Source organism: Engystomops pustulosus, chromosome 4 (assembly GCF_040894005.1).
Source record: "Engystomops pustulosus chromosome 4, aEngPut4.maternal, whole genome shotgun sequence".
Taxonomy (NCBI): domain Eukaryota; kingdom Metazoa; phylum Chordata; class Amphibia; order Anura; family Leptodactylidae; genus Engystomops; species Engystomops pustulosus.
This window is the reverse complement of record NC_092414.1, coordinates 20253899-20277393: the sequence shown is the minus strand read 5'-3', so window position 1 is coordinate 20277393 and position 23495 is coordinate 20253899. Positions and strand designations below refer to the sequence as shown.

The window sequence follows — 23495 nt, the reverse complement described above, 5'->3', positions numbered from 1 at the left end:
CTGATCACATGAAATTTTCACATGCCATAATGGACTTCTACACCTCGGCATCCTGCATGGAGGCTGCAGTGATTTCATGTGATCAGATACATACATTGGGTCGATGTTGTAGATGTAACAGGACCTTAGATGACATCACCCTGGTCACATGACATGAAGTGCTGAATACTTGGAAGAGGCATGGGAAACGGAGAGGAGTAGAGTGGAGGAGACTGTCAAGCAGGACACTCCCCTTCTGATGTCAGGGAAAATTACATAAAGGGCTCTATGGAAACCTGTCACCATGTAAAACTGTGCTGACAGGTTCCTTTTAAGCATTTCGATTGATACCGATCACTTTGTTTCTATAGTTGTATGCAGAGCTATGGGTCTCCATGGCAACAGACTACAAAGAAACCATATGTAGTCTGACCCTGAAGATACATTAACTTTAACTACATTTCATGGCAAGAAAAAGTCAGGGAGACCAGGGATCGGCAATTGGTATGAGGGGAGCAGCATAAACATTTGAGGCTAGGTCAAAGGTTAATGAAACAGATGTTTAAAGCCGGGTATATGGTGTACTAGCAGAGAGATATGTATATGTACCTTCCTATAGGTATGTATTTGAGTGGCTATCTAGTCCAAGAGATGGGCATAGAGGAAAATGGAAGTACCTACTGTGTAAGAGTCACTAAATCTCTTTTGGATACATTGCAGAAGATCATGACCATGACGAGAGGTATTGTGAAACTATAGTAAGTGAGTTGGACCTGCCCCCGAGGAGCAGACATTGGGGCTTATTTAGTTAGGGTCCCGCGGCCGCATTTTCGTCAAGTTTTCCGGCGTTTTCGGAGATTGCACCGCCGAGACAGGTATTAAGCAGGCGATTGTGTTGCATATGATCGGATTTTGACGCAATCGCGACGGCTTCCATGTAACACAAATCGGGGGGGGGGGGGGCCTTCGGATGATCCGACGGATTCGGACAAACCGCGGGATTTAACTTAAAAATTGTGTCACAAGACAATGCACTTACATGCACCGGGAAGAAGAAGGTGAACTCCGGCGGACCTGAGCGGGGAAGCGACACATGCAGGATATCGGGCGCACAATCTTAGTGAATCGCGGCACAGTGCATTATCGTCGGACAATGCACTTTCGGGATCTCCTCCGGACCAGGTAAGTAAATGTGCCCCATTGTATTTTATAATTATCAAATCTTTTCGAGGGCTAAAATGCAGAACATCAAGGAAAGGGTACAAAAACACAGTGAGTTGTCCCCGCCCCTGAGGAGCAGACACAGTGATTTATAAGAGATTCTCTGCTAAATGCCACATTATTACACAAGGCATTGTTTTTAGTACTTGTTCCAATGTTTCAGCTTTAGTAAAATACATGAATAATGATGCTATTCTGCGGACAAAGCTTCTTCGTGGAATATTTTTCTAGAAATACACACTTCTATGAAGCACTTTAGGTAATTTACATGGAATAAAAAGCTTCACACAATAGAAAACCATAACAAAAGCGACCGGAGCGCTGAAACGTTCCTTTCTTGGAAGAAGCGCTATCGGATCCATCACTCAGGATAATAACGGGGTGGGGGCAAATTATACATAATTCCATCACTGTGCTCCTCTCATGAACCCGCGAGGTATTATCAGGTGATATATTTAGTTGTGAGATGTGATGTCAACACTCGCTGATATCTACAAGACAATTAGGAATCATTTATCTGCAGGAGCTGATTGTCGGAAGACGCCCGGTGTTGTCCACTGGAGGAGAGACGCGGACACGAGGGCGGCCATTACACGCGGCATCGGGAAAGTTCGGTAGGAAATTGTTAGGATGCAAGTGGTTGAATAGCGCCCCCTATATAATCTGAGCTTGTACGTCTGAATATTGGAGTTCAAGCCGTGACTTGGTCAGAGTTGTGTTGCAGAGCCAGGAATTGTGATTATTTTCCTGCCTATAATAATTAATTTACTTATATGGCGCACACAGGTTCCGCAGCGCTGCACAGAACTTGCCAAATCAGTCCCTGTCCCCAATGGGGCTCACAATCTAATCACCTACCAGTAGGTTTTGGAGTGTTGGAGGAAACCGGAGGACCCGGAGGAAACCCACGCAAACACGGAGAGAACATATAAACTCTTTGCAGATGTTGATCCTGGGACTTGAACCCAGGACCCCAGCGCTGCAAGGCTGTAATGCTAACCACTGAGCCACTGTGCTGCCAAACACCTGGGCGAGGAGGGGGCGGTGCTTGCCCATGGAGTACGCATATGGGGGGGGGGGCACTCCTGCACACTAGCTATAGCTAGAGATGGACGGAACCAATGGTCGGGTTTGGCATTCGAGTTGGGCTGCCTGACCCAGTCATATTGCCAGAGTTAGACAGCCAAACCTGACCATCGGGTCCACAGGGCTTTGGCTGTACCCTGTGCCAGGTCCACCGAGTGGGTATGGAGGGGCTTAAAGGGGGTATGGCCGGTGATAGAGTGGCACGGCATAGGGTGTTCTTGCCTCATGCCTGCACAATACCTATATTCAGCTGGCACAGGCTACAGCGCAATTCAACTCCAGACCGGACCCACCATACAAAGGTGCAAACTGGAGCCTCATAATAGATTTAGCGGGTGCTTGGGGTGACATCATATACTCCCCCACATTCCCTCACAAAATGTCCTTTCTAGAGTTCCCTCTTTTATGTAATATCTCACCCATTTACCTATAAAATATCTCCTCCAAAGTCAGGCAAATATGACTCTTCTCACCTCATTTTCACATGAGATGAGTCAAGTTTAGTGGCGGGGAAGTGTCACTTCAGAAGCCTGTACCTTCCGTTCTATAGCACCTAGGTCAAGCTTTCTGTGTCATATTTAAGATAAGGATTTCATCTTTCAGATCACATCAGGATTATGGCTTTGTAAGCTACAGAACTACAAATACAGGCAGCTAAATACAAGGCCAGAAATGCAAGCTGCAGATAAAGATCCAGTTCTGTAGCTCACAGAACCATAATCCTTATGTGATCTAAATATGAGAATCTTATGTTTAATATGACACCAGCAGTATGTTTCTAGGTGCTATAGAACAGAAGACAGGGACTTCTGAAGTGACACTACTCCTGTAACCACTAAATTTGACTCATGTGAAAATGAGGTGAGAAGAGTCATATTTGCCTGAACGTGGAGCAGATTATATAGGTAAACGGTGGGATTACACATAGAAGATGGAATTCTAGAAAGGACATTTCATCCCCTACCTGAGAGGGTTATAAAATGTCATTGGGAATGTCAGTTTTCTACCTACACTTTGAGACAAACTTTTTTCACTAAAAGGGACCTGCCATCAAGTATAAATTGCAACATACCCCAAGTGATTGTCGCTGTGCCCCTGATCGATTTGGTGTTTGTTTCATGAAAATCCATCCATCCATTCAAGAGATATCACCTCCAATAGTTTATAGGTGAATTAGCTTCTACTATCCTAGGGGGCGGTAACCATTTTTACATACAGAGACACACCCCCGAGGAGACAAAGGTTGTTTCTGTGGGCTGTATCTTTTGAACGGGTGGATGGATTTTGAAAAGACAAACACCAAATTGGTCAGGGGTGCAGCGGGAATCAATTGACATGTCACAGGTAGTTTTGTAGGGTAAAACCTGTTGACAGGTTCCCCTTATGTGTGTCGTTCCTGTTATTTCTCTCATTCACATTCTCTTATTCCACAAGAGAATGTGTAATTATATTGACAACTCAGTGTTACAGTTCAACATGTCTAAGAGGTGTCTCAGTGTTTTTAGGGAGGTGCATCCAGCTGGTAACACCTTGATGTCTATTTATTCATAAATTACCAATAGGAATAATAGAGGGACAACACAACGGAAAGTTCTAAGACAATCATCCAGAAATCTCATGTCACGGGCAACACAATTGTTTACTTCGGAGAGGTTAGAGGTCAACTTTAAAGGGATATCTAGTGACGCCAGCACAGACAGAAATGGTAAAATCTGTCCAATTAAACACAATAAATCTCGCCTTTGCCCGTGCTGAGGAGGGGGGAGGCGTCTACACGACGTTTCCCGCATTAATAAATTCCGTATTTTCCATATTTTCACCTTAATTGGTGTCTGTCTAAGACTCTGGCCTCCCTCATAGTAACAATTAATTTCCTGTATCCCGATGCCCGCGCTCCTCTCCTTGGCACATTGAGGGCACCTTGTACATTTATTAGTCCGGAGTCGTCCTATTAAACGAAAAAACATGTCACACGTTACAGAATATTTCACAGACCCCCGAATATCCAAGGTTTGCGTCATCGATAAGGACGAAGAAGGCGCCGCGGTCTTCTCTTCTGCAGCAGAGGGGTTGTCACTGTGTGTCATTAGATCCCATATTTGCAGGACGCTGAGGACCTCTTGTGGACAAAGTGTGCAAAACAGCATCAAATAAAAAAATCTAACACAAAATGAATTGAAAATGAATCACCCGCGATTTTTTTTGTTTACATTTCTCGTTACAGAGATTTTTTTTATTTTATTTGTTTTTATTTATTTTTTGCTACCATTTTATGGTATGCTTTAGTTTTTAATCACTTTTTATACACGTTTTTGGAAATTTAAGTTGTTTGGATATTTGAGATTTGGCAGTAAAATTCTTTATTTTAATTTTATTTATAATTTATTTATTTATTATTTATTTTTATTTATTTATTTTAAAAAAATGTAAGTATTTACATTTTTATTTTTTAATCTTGAAATTTTTGTTTTATTTTGGAGCCCTTCACTAGGGATTTCAACCTGTGATCACTGGATTAAGTTGTGTGCTGTAGAAATCCCACTGTATGTCTATTAAAAGGAACCTATCACCAGATTTTACCCCTTTGAACTAATTTCCCCCCAACCCTTTTACCCCCTCCCCCCCTCCCCCCCCCCCCCCCCCCGTCAAGTAGGGGATGAAATGTCCTTTCTAAAATGCCCTCTTTTATTCGTAATGTCACCTGTTTACCCATAAAAAATCTCCTCTAAAGTCATGTGATAATGAGCAGAAAACAGTCATTTTTTACTAAGAGGAGTCAAGTTTAGAGGCTGCAGGGGGGTGTCACTTCAGATGCCTCTATCTTCTGTTCTATAGCATATAGAAACAGACTGGTGTCAAAATGAATGTAAAAATCTTATACTTAAGACCACTTAAGGTTCGTGAATTGATCTACAGAATCGTAGCGACAGGCAGTTAAATTTGTAGTTGGAAATAGGAACTTCATATAAAAATCCAATTCCCGCCTTATTTAACCTCCTGTATCTCCAGTTCCGTAGATCACAGAATCTCAATTTGGAAGATAAGATTCTGATCTTTAATATGACACCAGCAGCATATTTCTAGCTTCTATAGAACTGATGATAGGGGTATTTGAAGTGACTCCCCATCCAGCCTCTAAACGTGACTCTTCTCAGATATAATATGACTCTTCTCTGCTCATTGTCACATGTCTTTGGAGGAGATTCTTTATACGTAAACGGTGGAGATTTCACATGAAAGACAAAATTCTAGAAATTACATTTAATCCCCTTCCTGAAGGGTCTGGTAGCTTAATGGGGTCAAATCTGGTGACAGGTTCCCTGTAAGGTCCTGCTACACTTCCCTTTACTTTATCAAGTCAAGGCAGTAGCTATGAACTTCTAGAGTTTGTTCACTAGAAGGAGCTTGTTCCCTTTACCACTCGGATACCATGGTCATAATTGACCACAGCATCTGAGAGGTTGAGTAGCTGTGGTGATCCCACCACCATAATCCGGGCCCATATGGAAGAAAACAGAAAACCAACACAAGGAGGAGAAATTTGTGCCAGTGAACAGTTAAATTACTTTGGTTTTATTATGTTATCTTTCCAGTATACTAATGACATCATGTATATACACACATATATATATATATATCACATGCACTATACATATATATATAGAGACCAGCAATTTACATCATAATCATATATACATATTACATGAATGCAGTATCCACCTAAACTATTAATATGACTACCATTACAGCTGCCTGAAGACATGACCCAGCTCTCCCGTACTCCTGAATGGCAAATCTATACATTGATACAGTTATAAAGTGGATATATGCTCCATTGGAGGGCTTATGGGGCATCTATGTAGATCTCTATAAAAAGTAATTGGGAATGGCAGTTTTTTACCTACACCTTGTGACAAACTTATTTCACTAAAAAGGACCTGTCCTCAAGTATAAAATGCTACATAACATACTTCAAGTGATTGTCGCCGTGCCCCTGATCGATTTGGTGTTTGTTTCATGAAAATCCGTCCACCCATTCAAAAGATATCACCCCCAATATTTTATAGGTGAATTACCTTCTACTATCCTAGGGGGCGGTAACCTTTTTTACATACATAGACACACCCCCGAGGAGATAAAAGGTTGCTTCCGTGGGCTGTATCTTTTGAACGGCTGGATGGATTTTGAAAAAACAAACAGCAAATTGGCCAGTGACGTGTGTCATTCAGCATTCTGAACTCTTTATGTGATTGAATTTTTTTTTATTGTCTACATTCTTAGTGTTATACACAGGTAGCAAAGTGATTGTCGTTGAGGCAGTGAGTTTTGCTGATTTCTGCAGAGATGTCAGAGGATCGTTCTTGATGTTGCCTTTCCAGGACCTTCCATCTGAATGACATCACTACATGAGGGAGTGGCCATTCCTGACCTTGGTGCTGCCCTTCCGGAACCTTCCATCTGAATGACATCACTACATTAGGGCGTGGCTATTCCTAACCTATTTGGTCTCTGTATGTCAATGCTCTCATCACTTCTAACTCCACCTAGTGGCAAACAGAAAGGACGAGACCATGAAAAGTCACTTGATGATTGTACATTGGAAAATTATTCTAAACTCAATTTTGCCTTTAATCCTACATAATTTTAAAGGGGATTTACCAAAGGTTTGACTGTGTCAGGTATTGTCCCTGGAGAGATGTGTAATCACACCTTTGTATATGTCGTCAGTAACAGCAGGACTGTGAAAATGGATTTATATTCCAGGTTTGTAGCACTTGGGGACGTGCCCTTATACTGCTGTGCTCTTTCTGTCTGTGCTGAGCTTTATTCAGCACAAATGGTAGGAAATGGAGAGGAGTTCAATGCAGAGAGCTGACAGCACAGCAGTGTGAGGACCCATTTTTCCTCAGTGAACTTGAAGTAGCTACAATCCTGGAATATTAATGCTATTGTTCACAGTCCTGCTGCTACTAACAACATACACAAAGATATAATTACATAACTTTCCCGGGCCAAAAGATCACATTGCCTGCAGAGAGCACAGAACACAGCAGTGTGAGGACAAACTCCCAGTGCACTTGAAAAAGTTACAACCATCTGAAATAAATCCATTGTTTTAAATTCCTGCTGTTACATATACAGAGGTATGATTAAACAAATCTTGAGGGACAATACATAGCACTGGCTGCAGAGAGCACAGAGCACAGCAGTGTGAGGACACTCCCCTAGTGCTACAATTCTGGAATATAAATCCATATTTCACAGTCCTACTGCTTCTAACAACATAGACAAAGGTATGGTTACACAGATGTACAGGGCCAATAGCTATCCCTGGCTGCAGAGAGCTAAGAGCACAACAGTGTGAGGACAAACGCTAGTGCACTTGGAGAAGCTACAGTACTGTAATATAAATTAATTTTTCACAGTCCTGCTGCTACTAACAAACCACACATCTTTCCATGGACAATACCTAATTCTGGCTGGCGAAAGGACAGAACACAGCAGTGTGAGGATACACCCCCAGTACAATCCTGGAATATTAATCCATATTTCACAGTCCTGTTGCTGCTAACAACATACACAAAGGTCTGATTACACAAGGGACATTACCTGTTATTACATATCCCTCCAGGAACAATACATAACACTGGTTGCAAGGAGCACAGAGCACAGCAGTGTGAGGTACGATTACATATCTCTCCAGGGACATTAGCTAACACTTGTTGCAGGGAGCACAGAGCACAGCAGTGTGAGGTATGATTACATATCTCTCCAGGGACATTAGCTAACACTTGTTGCAGGGAGCACAGAGCACAGCAGTGTGAGGTATGATTACATATCTCTCCAGGGACATTAGCTAACACTTGTTGCAGGGAGCACAGAGCACAGCAGTGTGAGGTACGATTACATATCTCTCCAGGGACATTAGCTAACACTTGTTGCAGGGAGCACAGAGCACAGCAATGTGAGGTATGATTACATATCTCTCCAGGGACATTAGCTAACACTTGTTGCAGGGAGCACAGAGCACAGCAGTGTGAGGTACGATTACATATCTCTCCAGGGACATTAGCTAACACTTGTTGCAGGGAGCACAGAGCACAGCAGTGTGAGGTATGATTACATATCTCTCCAGGGACATTACCTAACACTTATTGCAGGGAGCACAGAGCACAGCAGTGTGAGGTATGATTACATATCTATCCAAGGACATTACATAACACTTACTGCAGGGAGCACAGAGCACAGCAGTGTGAGGTATGATTACATATCTATCCAAGGACATTACATAACACTTACTGCAGGGAGCACAGAGCACAGCAGTGTGAGGTATGATTACAAATCTCTCCAGGGACATTACCTAACACTGGTTGCAGGGAGCACAGAGCACAGCAATGTGAGATATGATTACATATCTCTCTAGGGACATTACCTAACACTTGTTGCAGGGAGCACAGAGCACAGCAGTGTGAGGTATGATTACAAATCTCTCCAGGGACATTACCTAACACTTGTTGCAGGGAGCACAGAGCACAGCAGTGTGAGATAAGGATTACATATCTCTCTAGGGACATTGCCTAACACTGGTTGCAGGGAGCACAGAGCACATCAGTGTGAGGTATGATTACATATCCCTCCAAGGACATTACCTAACACTTATTGCAGGGAGCACAGAGCACAGCAGTGTGAGGTATGATTACATATCTATCCAAGGACACTACATAACACTTACTGCAGGGAGCACAGAGCACAGCAGTGTGAGGTATGATTACATATCTCTCCAGGGACATTACCTAACACTTGTTGCAGGGAGCACAGAGCACATCAGTGTGAGGTATGATTACATATCTCTCCAAGGACATTACCTAACACTTATTGCAGGGAGCACAGAGCACAGCAGTGTGAGGTATGATTACATATCTCTCCAGGGACATTAGCTAACACTTGTTGCAGGGAGCACAGAGCACAGAAGTGTGAGGTATGATTACATATCCCTCCAGGGACAATACATAACACTGGTTGCAAGGAGCACAGAGCACAGCAGTGTGAGGTATGATTACATATCTCTCCAGGGACATTAGCTAACACTTGTTGCAGGGAGCACAGAGCACAGCAGTGTGAGGTATGATTACATATCTCTCCAGGGACATTACCTAACACTTATTGCAGGGAGCACAGAGCACAGCAGTGTGAGGTATGATTACATATCTATCCAAGGACATTACATAACACTTACTGCAGGGAGCACAGAGCACAGCAGTGTGAGGTATGATTACATATCTCTCCAGGGACATTACCTAACACTTGTTGCAGGGAGCACAGAGCACATCAGTGTGAGGTATGATTACATATCTCTCCAAGGACATTACCTAACACTTATTGCAGGGAGCACAGAGCACAGCAGTGTGAGGTATGATTACAAATCTCTCCAGGGACATTACCTAACACTGGTTGCAGGGAGCACAGAGCACAGCAGTGTGAGATATGATTACATATCTCTCTAGGGACATTGCCTAACACTGGTTGCAGGGAGCACAGAGCACAGCAGTGTGAGGTATGATTACATATCTCTCCAGGGACATTACCTAACACTGGTTGCAGGGAGCACAGAGCACAGCAGTGTGAGATATGATTACATATCTCTCTAGGGACATTACCTAACACTTGTTGCAGGGAGCACAGAGCACAGCAGTGTGAGGTATGATTACAAATATCTCCAGGGACATTACCTAACACTGGTTGCAGCCCTGCATTGTCAATACCTCTGATAAATCCCTTTAATCTTGAAACATGGTCAAAAAACTATTTTGTTTTTCTCACAGCTTTGTGTTTGTTACAATGTATCCAGTACAGATATTCCAAAGTAAAATAATCACATGGACCGCAGCCTCCTATGTCATACCTTATCTAATACATTGGTCTGGAGGGAGATCCATGCTACAAAGAGGATTGCTGGATGCAACTGTAACAAACTTCCAGCTCTGAGAAGCAATTTTTAGCATTGTGCTTTTGGTGAACCCCCATCACCCCCTTAGGTGGCTGATATAGCATTGTAGGCCTCCTTTTCTTCCTTGTAGAGGATGTGCAGGAAGCAGGCGCTCAGCATCACCCCGGCCAGCTGAAAAATAGCCCAAAATACAGAAATCCCATTAATATGTCAGTCCACACATCACGAGAAGGAATTCTGATAAGAGAACTTACAGAACTCAACTACACCTAATCCAAATATGTAATAAAAGTATAGATGTAGCAGAGCTGAGTTTGTCATCACAATGAAATCTTGATGTGTGTACTGTGATTTGCTTAGGAGTGTATGGGACAAATCTAGCTCTGCTACATCTGGAACTACCTACAGATTCTACAAAAGATTGATGGTCAAACGTTTAGGACCTCCTAAGGTCCTGAGAGTGAACGAGTAATTTCTGAGAGGACTGGATGGCTGTTTACATGCAGCTGTACTGAAGATGTCCAGCCCCCTCAGTCACATTAGCTGCCAGATTTTTGGAAACTCACTGCACACTGCTGTGACTGAGGGTCCTGGATTTCTTCAGGGCAGCAGCATAGATCCAGCCACCTGTCACTGAGACAATGTGACCCGAAATGGAGTGTCATTGCATCATGTGACCAGGGGACGAGGACTGCTTTCATGCAGCTGTACTGAAGATCTCCAGCCCCTCAGTCACATTAGCTGCCAGATTTTTGGAAACTCACTGCACACTGCTGTGACTGAGGGTACTGGATTTCTTCAGGACAGCAGCATAGATCCAGCCACCGGTCACTGACAATGGGGCAGATTTACTTACCCGGTCCGTTCGCGATCCAGCGGCGCGTTCTCTGCGGTGGATTCGGGTCCGGCCGGGATTCATTAAGGTAGCATCGGAACGGACTCAAATACACCGGCCTATCCTGGATGAAGGTAAGTGTAAGCTCCGCAACAATTTCGGTTTTTTAAATGCGGCGGTTTTTCCGAATCCGTCGGGTTTTCGTTCGACCACGCCCCCCGATTTCCGTCGCGTGCATGCCAGCGCCGATGCGCCACAATCCGATCGCGTGCTCCAAAAACCCGGGGCAATTCAGGGAAAATCGGCGCAAACCGGAAATATTCGGGTAACACGTCGGGAAAACGCGAATCGGGCCCTTAGTAAATGACCCCCAATGAGACCCAAAGTTGGAGTGTCATTGCATCATGTGACCAGGGGAGAAGGATTGCTTTCATGCAGCTGTACTGAAGATCTCCAGCCCCCTCAGTCACATTAGCTGCCAGATTTGTGGAAATACACTGCACACTGCGGGTACTGGATTTCTTCAGGACAGCAGCATGGATCCTGCCACCTGTCACTGAGACAATGTGACCCAAAGTTGATGTGTCATTGCATCATGTGACCAGGGGAGGAGGACTGCTTTCATGGAGCTGTACTGAAGATCTCCAGCCCCCTCAGTCACACTAGCTGCCAGATTTTTGAAAACTTACTGCACACTGCTGTGACTGAGGGTACTGGATTTCTTCAGGACAGCATCATGGATCCAGCCGCATGTCACTGAGATAATGTGACCCAGAGTTGAAGTATCATTACATCATGTGACCAGGGGAAGGGGACTGCTTTCATGCAGTTGTACTGAAGATCTCCAGCCCCCTCAGTCACACTAGCTGCCAGATTTGTGGAAACTCACTGCACACTGCTGTGACTGAGGGTACTGGATTTCTTCAGGACAGCAGCATGGATCCAGCCACCTGTCGCTGAGTTGGAGTGTCATTGCAAGGCAGAGTAAAGGCACTGCTTCCTGGTCCCTCAGACCAGATCAATTATTTTAAAACCAAAAGAGGTCGAAAAGTTATTCAATATTCAATGAGTTTTTATCTTCCCTGTATTACCCCTTTAAGGGAAATTTACTTGTACCCCCTATGGACATCACATTGGATCTAATTTGCATTTTATTCTTCCCATGGAGAAAAGCTGTTTCTTTTCGATCAGAAAAATCCCCGAAAAATTTACACCTTTTATGTATGCGTAAGAAAGTTTTATAACAGCCAGATTGTAGTATTACAATTTGTCCAGCAGATGGCGACATTGTCCTTAACTTCTTCCCCATTGAGTTCAAATTGTGTAAATTCTCAATTTTACCCAACATCTGCTAAATCGCTATTTCTTCTGATGTCGCATGAGTGCAGAAGCTGCCGGATGAAGGGGCACTTTAATACAATTTTTTATTGAAGATTTAAAACGTATTGTTTTAACGAGGGTCAAGATGTGACATGAAGTGGAGCCCGGCTGTTACAATACAAAGACAAATGAGCTAATATTTCCATTGCCTTATTACCCGGCTGTTCCACAGAGGAAGATGAGATGGAAGATTCTCTGGCTTTAAAGGGATATTGATCCAGTGTGTAGAATGTGCTTATTCCAATGTACCTTAAAGGGGTTGTCCAGGATTAGAATAAACATAGCTGCCTTCTTCCAGAAATTGCACCACCCCTGTCCGTAGGATATATTTGGTATTGCAGTTCAGCCCCATTCACATAAAAGAAGCTGTGCTGTAATACCTGACATAACCACATAGACAGGGTGGAGCTGTTTCTAGAAGTAAATCCCTTTTTCAATCAGAACTCCAAAAATTTTACATGATGAAATTCTTAATTTATCATATACGTATAAATATTATAGTATATTTATATACAAAGTTCCAAATGTTCTGTAGAATACAGTTAAATAAAAAATTAAAATTTCAGCTTCCTTCAGTCTCCACTAGGGGGAGCTCATGAGTTTGCCGCATACTTTATAACTATATGGACTTCCTAAGGACACGATACAATTATTGTTTCCTTGCTCTGCCATAATACAATCTACTGGCTGTGATACATGGATCTCATGATGGCGGTGATCCTACCTGGAAGCAGGCGATGCCTATAGACACGGCTCCTATGAGTAGAAGGTGCTCCTGTATGAATTTCTCCAGTATAGTAATGCACCCGCCCTGTGATAGGAAGGGGGCAAATATCAGGACACCGGGGCAGAACCATGAATTACATGGATGCTCTAAAAATTACAAAACTAGAACAAACAAGCTAAAAATAGTATTGAATATTCTAAATTTGATCCCTTTGAGTCCAATGACTGGGGGTAAGACCTATGGGACCAGTGGAGATTTCCAAACTGGAGATTGATGTTGACCTTGACTTGCCCAATACATTATGGTACTGGCTCAGAGGTTTCATCCAAGTGGACGGAACTCAGTCCTGACCTCCATTCACTTCTATGGGACTGCCAGTCCTGGAAGTCCATTCTATTTAGGAGAAGTCCGGGGGACTATCGGTCTCCCATCCTGCGGAACAACTGGTGGTCCAATAGGTTGGACCCCAAGCAATCAGCCCCTATTACGGATGGTTGTGCCCCTCTCTACTGACCCAGGGGGCCTCCTACAACCATACAAGCAGTCCCCGGGTTTCAGTGGGCAGAGAGGTCCATCTGTAACTAGGGGTCGTCTGTAAGTCGGGTGTCCTTAAGTAGGGGACCGCTTGTATTCCTTGACCAAGTCCTCCCACCCTGTAGCCTGGAAGAGGTGGGTGTAAAAATGTCATCACATGGAACCAGTACCCGTTAGTCCACAAGCAAAATGTCACCCTGGCATGGCACCCATTACACACCCAACCTGTTCTCCGAGTCCAGTTGTAGGCTTTGGTGGGCAGAAACAATAGGTGGCAGAGACCCCCTTGGTCCCCCCCTCGTTCTCTGTGTGACCGACCCCACAAATGATAGGGTCACACATAAACCCCAATGTGCCTCTTACCTCTGTCTTGTAGATGTTGGAGGGGTGGTCCCGCTCTCCACAGGTGGTAGTCATGGTTTTGCAGCAGCTGTCGGGCACCTTTCTATGACCGCTATACTCTGCCGTGCTGATGTAGAGACTGTAACTCCAGTCCTCGTAACTTGTGCTGCCGCAACACCTAAACTGCAGATAGAGGTAATCTAATAGATCACTAATTCTGCTGGAAACCATCAGCAGGTTGGTAATGATGGCTCTGATCTGACCACCCCCAGTGAGTGGAGAAAGGTCACCTGACCAAATGCTTTCAGGACCTGTTAGTATTAACGTCTGTCCATCAGGATCTGTGTGGGTCCTGATGGACAGACTCAGATCTAGAGGGGTGTCAGCAAGGTGTCAGCGAGGTTAGGAGTTTGGGCTGTTGAGTAAGTCAGTGTGTAAGTTTCAATATTGGGGTTTAGATTTAGTCAGGGGTTTCAAGTAGGGTTGCAATTTATTATGGGAGGCTAAATTTATTCTTGTTACTAGAAGTACAGCTGAAATTGAGAATCCGTCCCATTAGAAAACTTATTAGGAGAAGTCATCACAGTGGTCTGGGTCAGGAGAAGAGGAAAAAGTCTCTGAAATTTGAGAAAATGTCACTAAAAGGCTGCAGGCATTATGAATCAATCCCAGAATAAAACTCATTGGGAGATTAGGAGAAGTCATCATAGTGGTCTGGGTCAGGAGGAGAGGAAAAAGTCTCTGAAATTTGAGAAAATGTCACGAAAAGGCTGCAGGCATTATGAATCAATCCCAGAATAAAACTCATTGGGAGATTAGGAGAAGTCATCATAGTGGTCTGGGTCAGGAGGAGAGGAAAAAGTCACTAAAATATATTAAAAAAATGGTACTTAAATTCTGCAGAAATTAAGACTCAATCCCAGGATAAAACTCATTAGGAGATTAGGAGAAGTCATCACAGTGGTCTGGGTCAGGAGGAGAGGAAAAAGTCACTGAAATCTAAATAAATGTTGCTAAAAGCTACATATACAGGGGGCTTATTGTCCGGACAGTATAAAAGCTTACGTCCTGCTGCAGGTGGTCAATGGCGCCAGTGACGTCCTTCATCTCTGGTTGACCATAGTTATGGGCGATGGTTTCATTAAGACTTTCCTTAAGTTCCTCACTTATCTATAACAGAAAGTTCAAATTTGTGGATTATTTTTGCCATATAGAGACCTGATATAATTCTCAAGTTAATGTCCGACCCATTCCAGAGCCTTGAGATATCATTTGGAAAGTAAATCAGAGACTTCCCCAAATTGAGGAGATCCCAATATTTACACTAATAACATTAAGAATCGATTATTCGGCTGATGGGTGTGGTCAGCGATCTCCCGACACGTCAGCGGTGACATCAGGGGCGGAGCATATTTCCCCACATTACACAGTATATCAGCCGTGACCCCAGTTCCAGCTGTAAACATACTTGTTTGTTACTAGTAGCAGCAGGACTGTGAAAATGGATTTACATTCTGGGATTGTAGCTTCTCTAATTGTGTTGTGGGTGTGTCCTCACACTACTGTGCTCTGTGCTCTCTGCAGCCACTGTGAGGTATTCTCTCTGGAGATCTCCAATATCATACCTTTGTGTTTGGTATGAGTAGCATCAAATGTCCATGTTTGTAGCTCCTAGTGCATTAGGGGCAAGGGTCCACCAGCCATGAGAAGAGTGGAGTTTCTTGCCTCAGGCGGCACTAGCTGCGGAAAGGTGGGCGGCTGAATCAGGGGCACAAAGCAGAACCTTACAAAAATAGTTTCTCTTCACACCCATGTGAGACGGCATGGAGATCCCACCTACTGAAATAATAACATACAATATTACTTCTGGATGGGGTGGAGGAGGCAATGTCTTATAGTTTGCTTCATGCAGCAGAGAGTTTAGGTTAACCCCTGACTTGGTGTCTGTCCTCACACTGCTGTGCTCTTAGCTCTCTGTATTGAGCTGCTCAATAGACCCTTCCCTGTAATCTAAGTGAAAATGGTAGCAGGTTTCTGGTAAAATACTGCAGAAGTCACTCATATAGCTGTCCTATAGTGTTTTAAATACACAGCAGTGTGAGGACAGACACGCCCCCAATCTTGGGGGCAGAGAGCTAAGTGCACAGCAGTGTGAGGATATGACCCCCAATTCTGGCAGCAGAGAGCTAAATGCACAGCAGTGTGAGGACATGCCACCAATTCTGGGGGCAGAGAGCTAAATGCAAAGGAGTGTAAGGATACAACCTCAATCCTGGGGGTAGAGAGCTAAGTGCACAACAGTGTCAGGACATGCCGCCAATTCTCAGGGCAGAGAGCGAATTGCACAGCAGTGTGAGGATACGACCGCAATCCTGGGGGCAGAGAGTTAAGTGCACAGCAGTGTGAGGACATGCTACCAATCCTTGGAACAGAGAGCTAAATGCACAGCAGTGTCAGTACACACACCCGAATCCTGGGAGCAGAGAGCTAAATGCACAGCAGTGTGAGGATACGCCCCCAATCTGGGGAACAAAGAGCTAAGTGCACAGAAGTGTAAGGACAAGCCACCAATCCTCGGAGAAGAGAGCTAAATGCACAGCATTGTGAGGATACGCCCCAAATCCTGGGAGCAGAGAGCTAAGTGCACAGCGGTGTGAGGGCATGCTACCAATACTTGGAGCAGAGAGCTAAATGCACAGCAGTGTGAGGATACGCCCCCAATCCTGGGAACAAAGAGCTAAGTGCACAGAAGTGTAAGGACAAGCCACCGATCCTCGGAGCAGAGAGCTAAATACACAGCAGGAGGAGACGACCCCAATACTAGAATATAAATGAATTTATCACAGTCCTGCTGCTACTAAAACACACAAGGTTTTAATTAACTAGCACACAGAATATCAATTCATGATTTCTTTATGGCCTAAAGAAGCCTATGGTCAGGGTCAGGGGTGGACATCAGAAGATCTCAGTGACCCTGTGGTGGCCTCCACTAGAAGCTCCTCCTTTTTGGACAATGCTAAAGATGATACTTACTGTTTCATAGTACATATAAGAGAGCACCCCGGCCGCCAGCTCTGCCGTATACACTGAGATCAGGATAGCCAAATACTGCAGGAAAAAGGAACAATGTGGACAGTTACCTGTCACTCAGACCTGCCATTTTTTATTTGGGTTATTTTTTTAAATATTTTTTGTATAACACAGCAAAAATCATTAACTATTCTGTTTGTCCAGTAGGTGGCGCTGTGTAAATACAATGTGACACCACGCGGAGGCACCGGTAACGGGGATTGTATTATCAGACAATGATCCATTGTTTCAATTGTTCTGTTATGAATTTTTTTTTTCTGACAAAATCATCATCAAACCCTACGCAGGTGAAAATATAAAATTTTATAAAGTTTTTTCTTTTTTTTTTTTTGAAATTCTTTATTTATATAACAATTTTTAACAGTAAGTGGAGTAGAATATGCATATAGGCAAGACAGGACAACAAATAGAACAAAAGAATGCATATATGTGACATGACCGCAGAAACACGGTCAGGCTTAGGTTTTCACCGTCAGCTACGCTGGGCGGCTAAACGTTCGCTGGTGAGCCCAGGAAGGCCAAATACAGAAAGAAGGGGGGGACAAGGTGTTTTCCAAGAGGAGAGAGAAAAAGGACGTGGGGGGAGGTTGGGAAATGGGGTGGAGGGAAGGAGGGATAAAGGGGGAGGACAGAGAAGAGTGGGGAAAGGAGAAAAAAGAAAGAAAGGAGAAAGAGAAAAAAAAAAAAAAGAAGGGGGAGGGGGAGCCCGGCCACAGACAGGGACCGGTGGGGTGGGGTTGGGGGGTTATGGGATTTCCAGGCAGCCAGGACTGGATGGGCGTCCATGTAGGTGGGCTCACTATTCGCCAGTGGCCAGGAGGGACCTGTACTCGGTTGATTGCCTGAACTGAGTCCAGGGAAGCCAGGTCTTGTGGAATTTCTCAAATGTGTCATGAATTGAGGCACTAAGTTCTTCCATGAGCATTATTTCATTAACCTTCGAAAGCCAGAAGGACACAGACCGGGTAACCGTTTGTCGCCACAAAAGGGGAATGCATGATCTTGCCGCCATAACGAGGAAGGGGAGAAGCGAGCGCTTGTACACCTGGAGTGAGATCTCGCTATGTTGAAGAAGGAATAGAGCCGCATCAAGGGGCAGAGAGTAGTCATCAATCTGCCTAATCGTAGATTGGACTGCGTCCCAAAAGGGAGTCAAAGTGGGACATGACCAGAAAGTGTGAAGGAACGTGCCCTCCGCCGCCCCACACCTCCAGCATGTTGGGTCCGCGTCCGGAAACAGGCTATGGAGTCCGGACGGGACCCGATACCATCTGGATAGCAATTTGTAGTTAGCTTCTTGGAAGCGTGAGCTGATAGATGACTCGTGTGATAGAGAGAAAATTCGCTCCCTTTGCTCTGGTGTAAACGTCACTTGGAGATCTTGTTCCCACTGGGAGATGAAGCGAGGAGGGGGTTGGTTTTCTGGACATTGTAAGATGTTATAAGTAATGGAGAGGCCATGTCTCAACTGTCCGGTGCCCGAGCATATAGTTTCAAAGGGAGTAAGAGTATCGTCGTAAGAGTCTGGGGGGGGGTAAGGTGTGCAGGAAGGTCTGTAATGCGAAGGTGCGCCAAGGACTCCTGAGGACCGAAACCCCTGAGGACTCTGCTATGTTTAGAAGGGATCGCCAAGAGTTGTTTGCTCGGAAATGTGAAACATTACATATGCCAGCTGTCCTCCAATTGCGGAAGACCAGGTCTTCCAACCCCGGAGTGAATTTGGGGTGCCCCAAAATAGGGGACATGGACGAGTGAGCGGAGATGAGAGGGCCTCTAACAACATCTGAATGGCATACTTTTAGAGTAAGCCATATAGTCGGGTGGTTGCGCAGTCCGAGTGTCAAGGATTTGTCGAGCCACGGGGTGGCAGATAGCGGTACCGTTGAGGAGTGCTGTTCAAGGGGTACCCAGGATTTACTTTTAGCGTGGCGACACCAGTCAATCACTCTCACTAAATGTGCCGCCCGATGGTAGGATCTGATTTCCGGAAGAGCAAGACCCCCCCGGTCTTTGGGTCTACATAAGACCTCCCTTTTCAGTCTCGCCGGTTTTCCGGCCCATATGAATGAATGCTGGATGGCTTGGATTGTGCGAAAAAAGGCTGACGGAAGGCAAATGGGAAGCGCTTGAAAGAGGAAGAGAATGCGGGGGAGAACGTTCATTTTGAAAATTGCGCAGCGTCCTAGCCATGTAAAGGTGTTTTTACCCCAGGAATATAACGTTTTTTCTAAGTTTTTACCTAAATTATTGTTAAAAAAATGTAGCAGTTTTCACATGTTTTCCAAGTTTAGTCTGATACTTCCTGATCTGTTGAGATCACTTTTCAGCTTTCATTCAGCTTTTTTCAGCATAGGCAGATATTACATTGACCACTGCAGATAATAGAGGATCCTCCATTAGTAGGAAGTGGTTACAACTCACCTCTGCCCCATCCACACACACAATGATTTCGGCTAAGGACCACCCACTAAGAGCCAAAAATGAAGAACCCAGCTAAAGCCTTTTGCAGACCCCCTTTAGGACAAGTCATCAATGTTGTATCGGTGCAAGTTTGAAACCCTATATCCACATCGGTCAGATGCATATAGCATCACATAGTCTGGTTGTACCTCATTTCCAAGATGCAGTACCGAGCACAGCCACTATACAATGTACGGCGCTGTTCTTGGTGAAGAGACTGCAGCACTCATCTTCCAGCATCTGAGCAATCAACGACATAATGTTACATTGATGACCTATCCTTTCTTTAGTCCCAGAAGCCACTTAAAAGACTTATCCAGATTTGAACACCCCCCCCCCCCATTGCTAATATCTTGTTAAACCATTCTGTGCCAATAGTGAGGGGTTGCTCAGTGGAAACCTCCATTATTCAGACTGGAGAGTATCACGAAATAGTGTCTCTGCCTCTATGTATTACATAGACAGCCCATCAATTGATGCTGGTCACCCTCAAAAGACAAATGCAAGAGAGGACAGGATCATGCAGAGAATCTCCATGGGTAATCGCTTCATCACTGCAGCTGGAACAGGGTAAGGATCTGTCTCGTCATACAGTGTCTTGATGTTTAAGAGCATTTGGATTGAAATTTGGCCACTGTGCAGTGATCAAACCTCTCATTAGCAGAAAGATTTAGAAGATTAGACTCAACTTTGCTGAGGATAATGTAGTGTGGACATTGGAGAAGTGATACACAGTTCATTTTAGTGCTGAAAGCAAGTTTAATTTAATTTTGGGCCTGAAGGGAAACATCATGTTTGTCAACAAACTGGGGAAAGACTGAACTCAAAGTGTGCAGAGAAGTCAGTGACAGGTAGTGGAGGAAGTGTCATGGTTTGGGGAATGTTTTCTGCAGCAGGAGTTGGATTTCTCATACATCTACATGACAGAGTGAATGCAAGTGTGTACCAGAATGTTTTTTAACACACGTGGTTCTTTTCTTGTGTCCATAACTCAATCAGCCAGCAATTTTCATGTAGGACCATGCCCCCCGACACACAGCAAAATGGGTGAAAAACGGAAAACATTGAAAAAATGAAACGGCCAACCCAGAATCTGGATCTAAATCCACTATAAAACCTCTGGAATATCCTTGAGGACAAAGTTCTGGCCAAGAAACCCACAACAGTCACAGAACTGTGGAAGAGACCGGTAGGGAGACCTGTGATGTCTTGTGACCGGTGCTGAGGTCACTCAAAGCAAAGGCGTGTGCCCTCCCTACTGATTGTTCTCTAATTTTGATCTCCAGTACAAAGCAGAATTATGATTACAGCTCATGGTGTAAAATTTTACAAAATTTGGTAAATAAATTATTGGTGTTATTCTGGCACCTGGTGCTAATTTCCTTCATTATCTGATGAACCCAGTATAATGGCGTCTAACTTTCCAGCTTTCACCGACTTTGCAAAAATTTTGGGCCGTTCCAAAGCGAGTAAAACCCTCCGGCAGCAGGTTGTCCAGATGAAGTCCGAAAAAATTGTAACAATGAAACAGTGTTAATTGTTGGGTGACATTCTGACCGGTCGTGGTTAATGGCCAATTTAAAGGGGAGGGCGTCTAGTCTTAACCATGAGACGGATGAATCATTCGATACTAATCAAGGAAAATTATGGGATCCGATTTCCGGCGGCTTTCATGCTGTACGCCTCCGACATCTTAGAAGGAAATCTGAAATATTGGAAACTCTACAAGAAAATGAGTGGGATCAGACTAACAGTAGGACTCAGCTTCAAAGAGGCAAGGAGCGGGCTCTTTGCGGAGCCCCCCGCAGGGATAAAAGTGCTGCTGGCGGTATATATAGCACATTATGTACATGGTTAATCAGGACAGAAAATTCCGTATTGAAATCTACAAGAAAAAAAATCACTGAGACAGGAAATTGTATCCCTCTAGGCTCGTTATTCACGATATTGTATACTACGACTTTATGGTGAAACGTAGTCTTTGATCAGGGGTGGCATCTGATCAAGGGTGGTCTATGATGAATGGTGGTCTTGGATAAAAGGTGGCCTCTGATCAAGGGTGGTCTATGGTGAAAGATGCTCTATGATGAAAGGTGGCCTCTGATGAAGGGTGGTCTATGGTGAAAGATGGCCTTGAATGAAAGGTGGCCTCTGATGAAGGGTGGTCTATGGTGAATGATGGCCTTGGATGAAAGGTGGCCTCTTATGAAGGGTGGTCTATGGTGAAAGATGGTCTTGGATGAAAGGTGGCCTCTGATGAAGGGTGGTCTATGGTGAATGATGGCCTTGGATGAAAGGTGGCCTCTGATGAAGGGTGGTCTATGGTGAAAGATGGTCTTGGATGAAAGGTGGCCTCTGATGAAGGGTGGTCTATGGTGAAAGATGGCCTTGGATGAAAGGTGGCCTCTGATGAAGGGTGGTCTATGGTGAATGATGGCCTTGGATGAAAGGTGGCCTCTTATGAAGGGTGGTCTATGGTGAAAGATGGTCTTGGATGAAAGGTGGCCTCTGATGAAGGGTGGTCTATGGTGAATGATGGCCTTGGATGAAAGGTGGCCTCTGATGAAGGGTGGTCTATGGTGAATGATGGTTTTGGATTAAAGGTGGCCTCTGATGAAGGGTGGTCTATGGTGAATGATGGTTTTGGATGAAAGGTGGCCTCTGATGAAGGGTGGTCTATGGTGAATGATGGCCTTGGATGAAAGGTGGCCTCTGATGAAGGGTGGTCTATGGTGAATGATGGTCTTGGATGAAAGGTGGCCTCTGATGAAGGGTGGTCTATGGTGAATGATGGTTTTGGATTAAAGGTGGCCTCTGATGAAGGGTGGTCTATGGTGAATGATGGTCTTGGATGAAAGGTGGCCTCTGATGAAGGGTGGTCTATGGTGAATGATGGTCTTGGATGAAAGGTGGCCTCTGATGAAGGGTGGTCTATGGTGGATGATGGCCTTGGATGAAAGGTGGCCTCTTATGAAGGGTGGTCTATGGTGAAAGATGGTCTTGGATGAAAGGTGGCCTCTGATGAAGGGTGGTCTATGGTGAATGATGGTCTTGGATGAAAGGTGGCCTCTGATGAAGGGTGGTCTATGATGGATGGCTTCTGATGAAGGGTGAACTTTGATTAAGGGTAGTGTGTGATAGCGGGAGATTTATGATAAAGGGTAACCTCTGATCAAGAGTGTCTTCTGATGAAGTGTAACTTCTGATAAAACGTGGTCTCCGTTGAAGGTTCGGAGTGAACTTTGATTAAGGGTAGTGTGTGATAACGGGAGGTGTATGATAAAGGGTAACCTCTGATAAAGGGTGGTATCTGATGACAGGTAGCTTTAAATTAAGGATGATCAAGCATGTCCTCTGATGAAGGCCAATCAATTATGAAGGGCGGGGCTTCTGATCGTGGGTGGTTTAGGATGAAGGGTGGATCCTGATCAAGGGCTGTGGATCGGGATGGGTGGCCTCTGATAAAGGGTGATCAAGTCTGATCGAGTGGCCCATGATCCAGGGTGAAGTTGAATCAAGGGTTATATCTGATGAAGGGTGGCCTCTGATGAAGGTTGCTCTCTAATGAAGGGTGGCCTCTGGTGAAGGATGGTCTCTGATGACTGATGGTCTTGGATGAAAGGTGACCTCTGATCAAGGGTGGTCTATGAAGGATGGCTTCTGATAATGGGTGAACTTTGATTAAGGGTAGTGTGTGATAACGGGAGGTCTATGATAAAGGGTAACCTCTGATAAAGGGTGGTATCTGATGACAGGTAGCTTTAAATTAAGGATGATCAAGCATGTCCTCTGATGAAGGCCAATTAATTATGAAGGGTGGGGCTTTTGATCGTGGGTGGTCTAGGATGAAGGGTGGATCCTGATCAAGGGCTGTGAATTGGGATGGGTGGCCT

General features: G+C 44.5%; 1 protein-coding gene across 1 annotated transcript in view; it reads right to left on the bottom strand.

The window, feature by feature from the left end:
• Window positions 1-5862: 5862 nt before the first annotated feature.
• The window catches only part of LOC140126223 (tetraspanin-11-like), a 44579-nt gene continuing 26946 nt past the window's right edge, over window positions 5863-23495 (bottom strand). The window contains exons 4-8 of the mRNA XM_072145430.1: window positions 17086-17160; window positions 15118-15222; window positions 14074-14235; window positions 13174-13260; window positions 5863-10405 (exon numbers count right to left, since the gene is read on the bottom strand). Coding sequence (XP_072001531.1) covers window positions 10319-10405; window positions 13174-13260; window positions 14074-14235; window positions 15118-15222; window positions 17086-17160 — 516 coding nt within the window. The 3' untranslated portion in view covers window positions 5863-10318. The remainder of the gene's footprint in view (window positions 10406-13173; window positions 13261-14073; window positions 14236-15117; window positions 15223-17085; window positions 17161-23495) is intronic.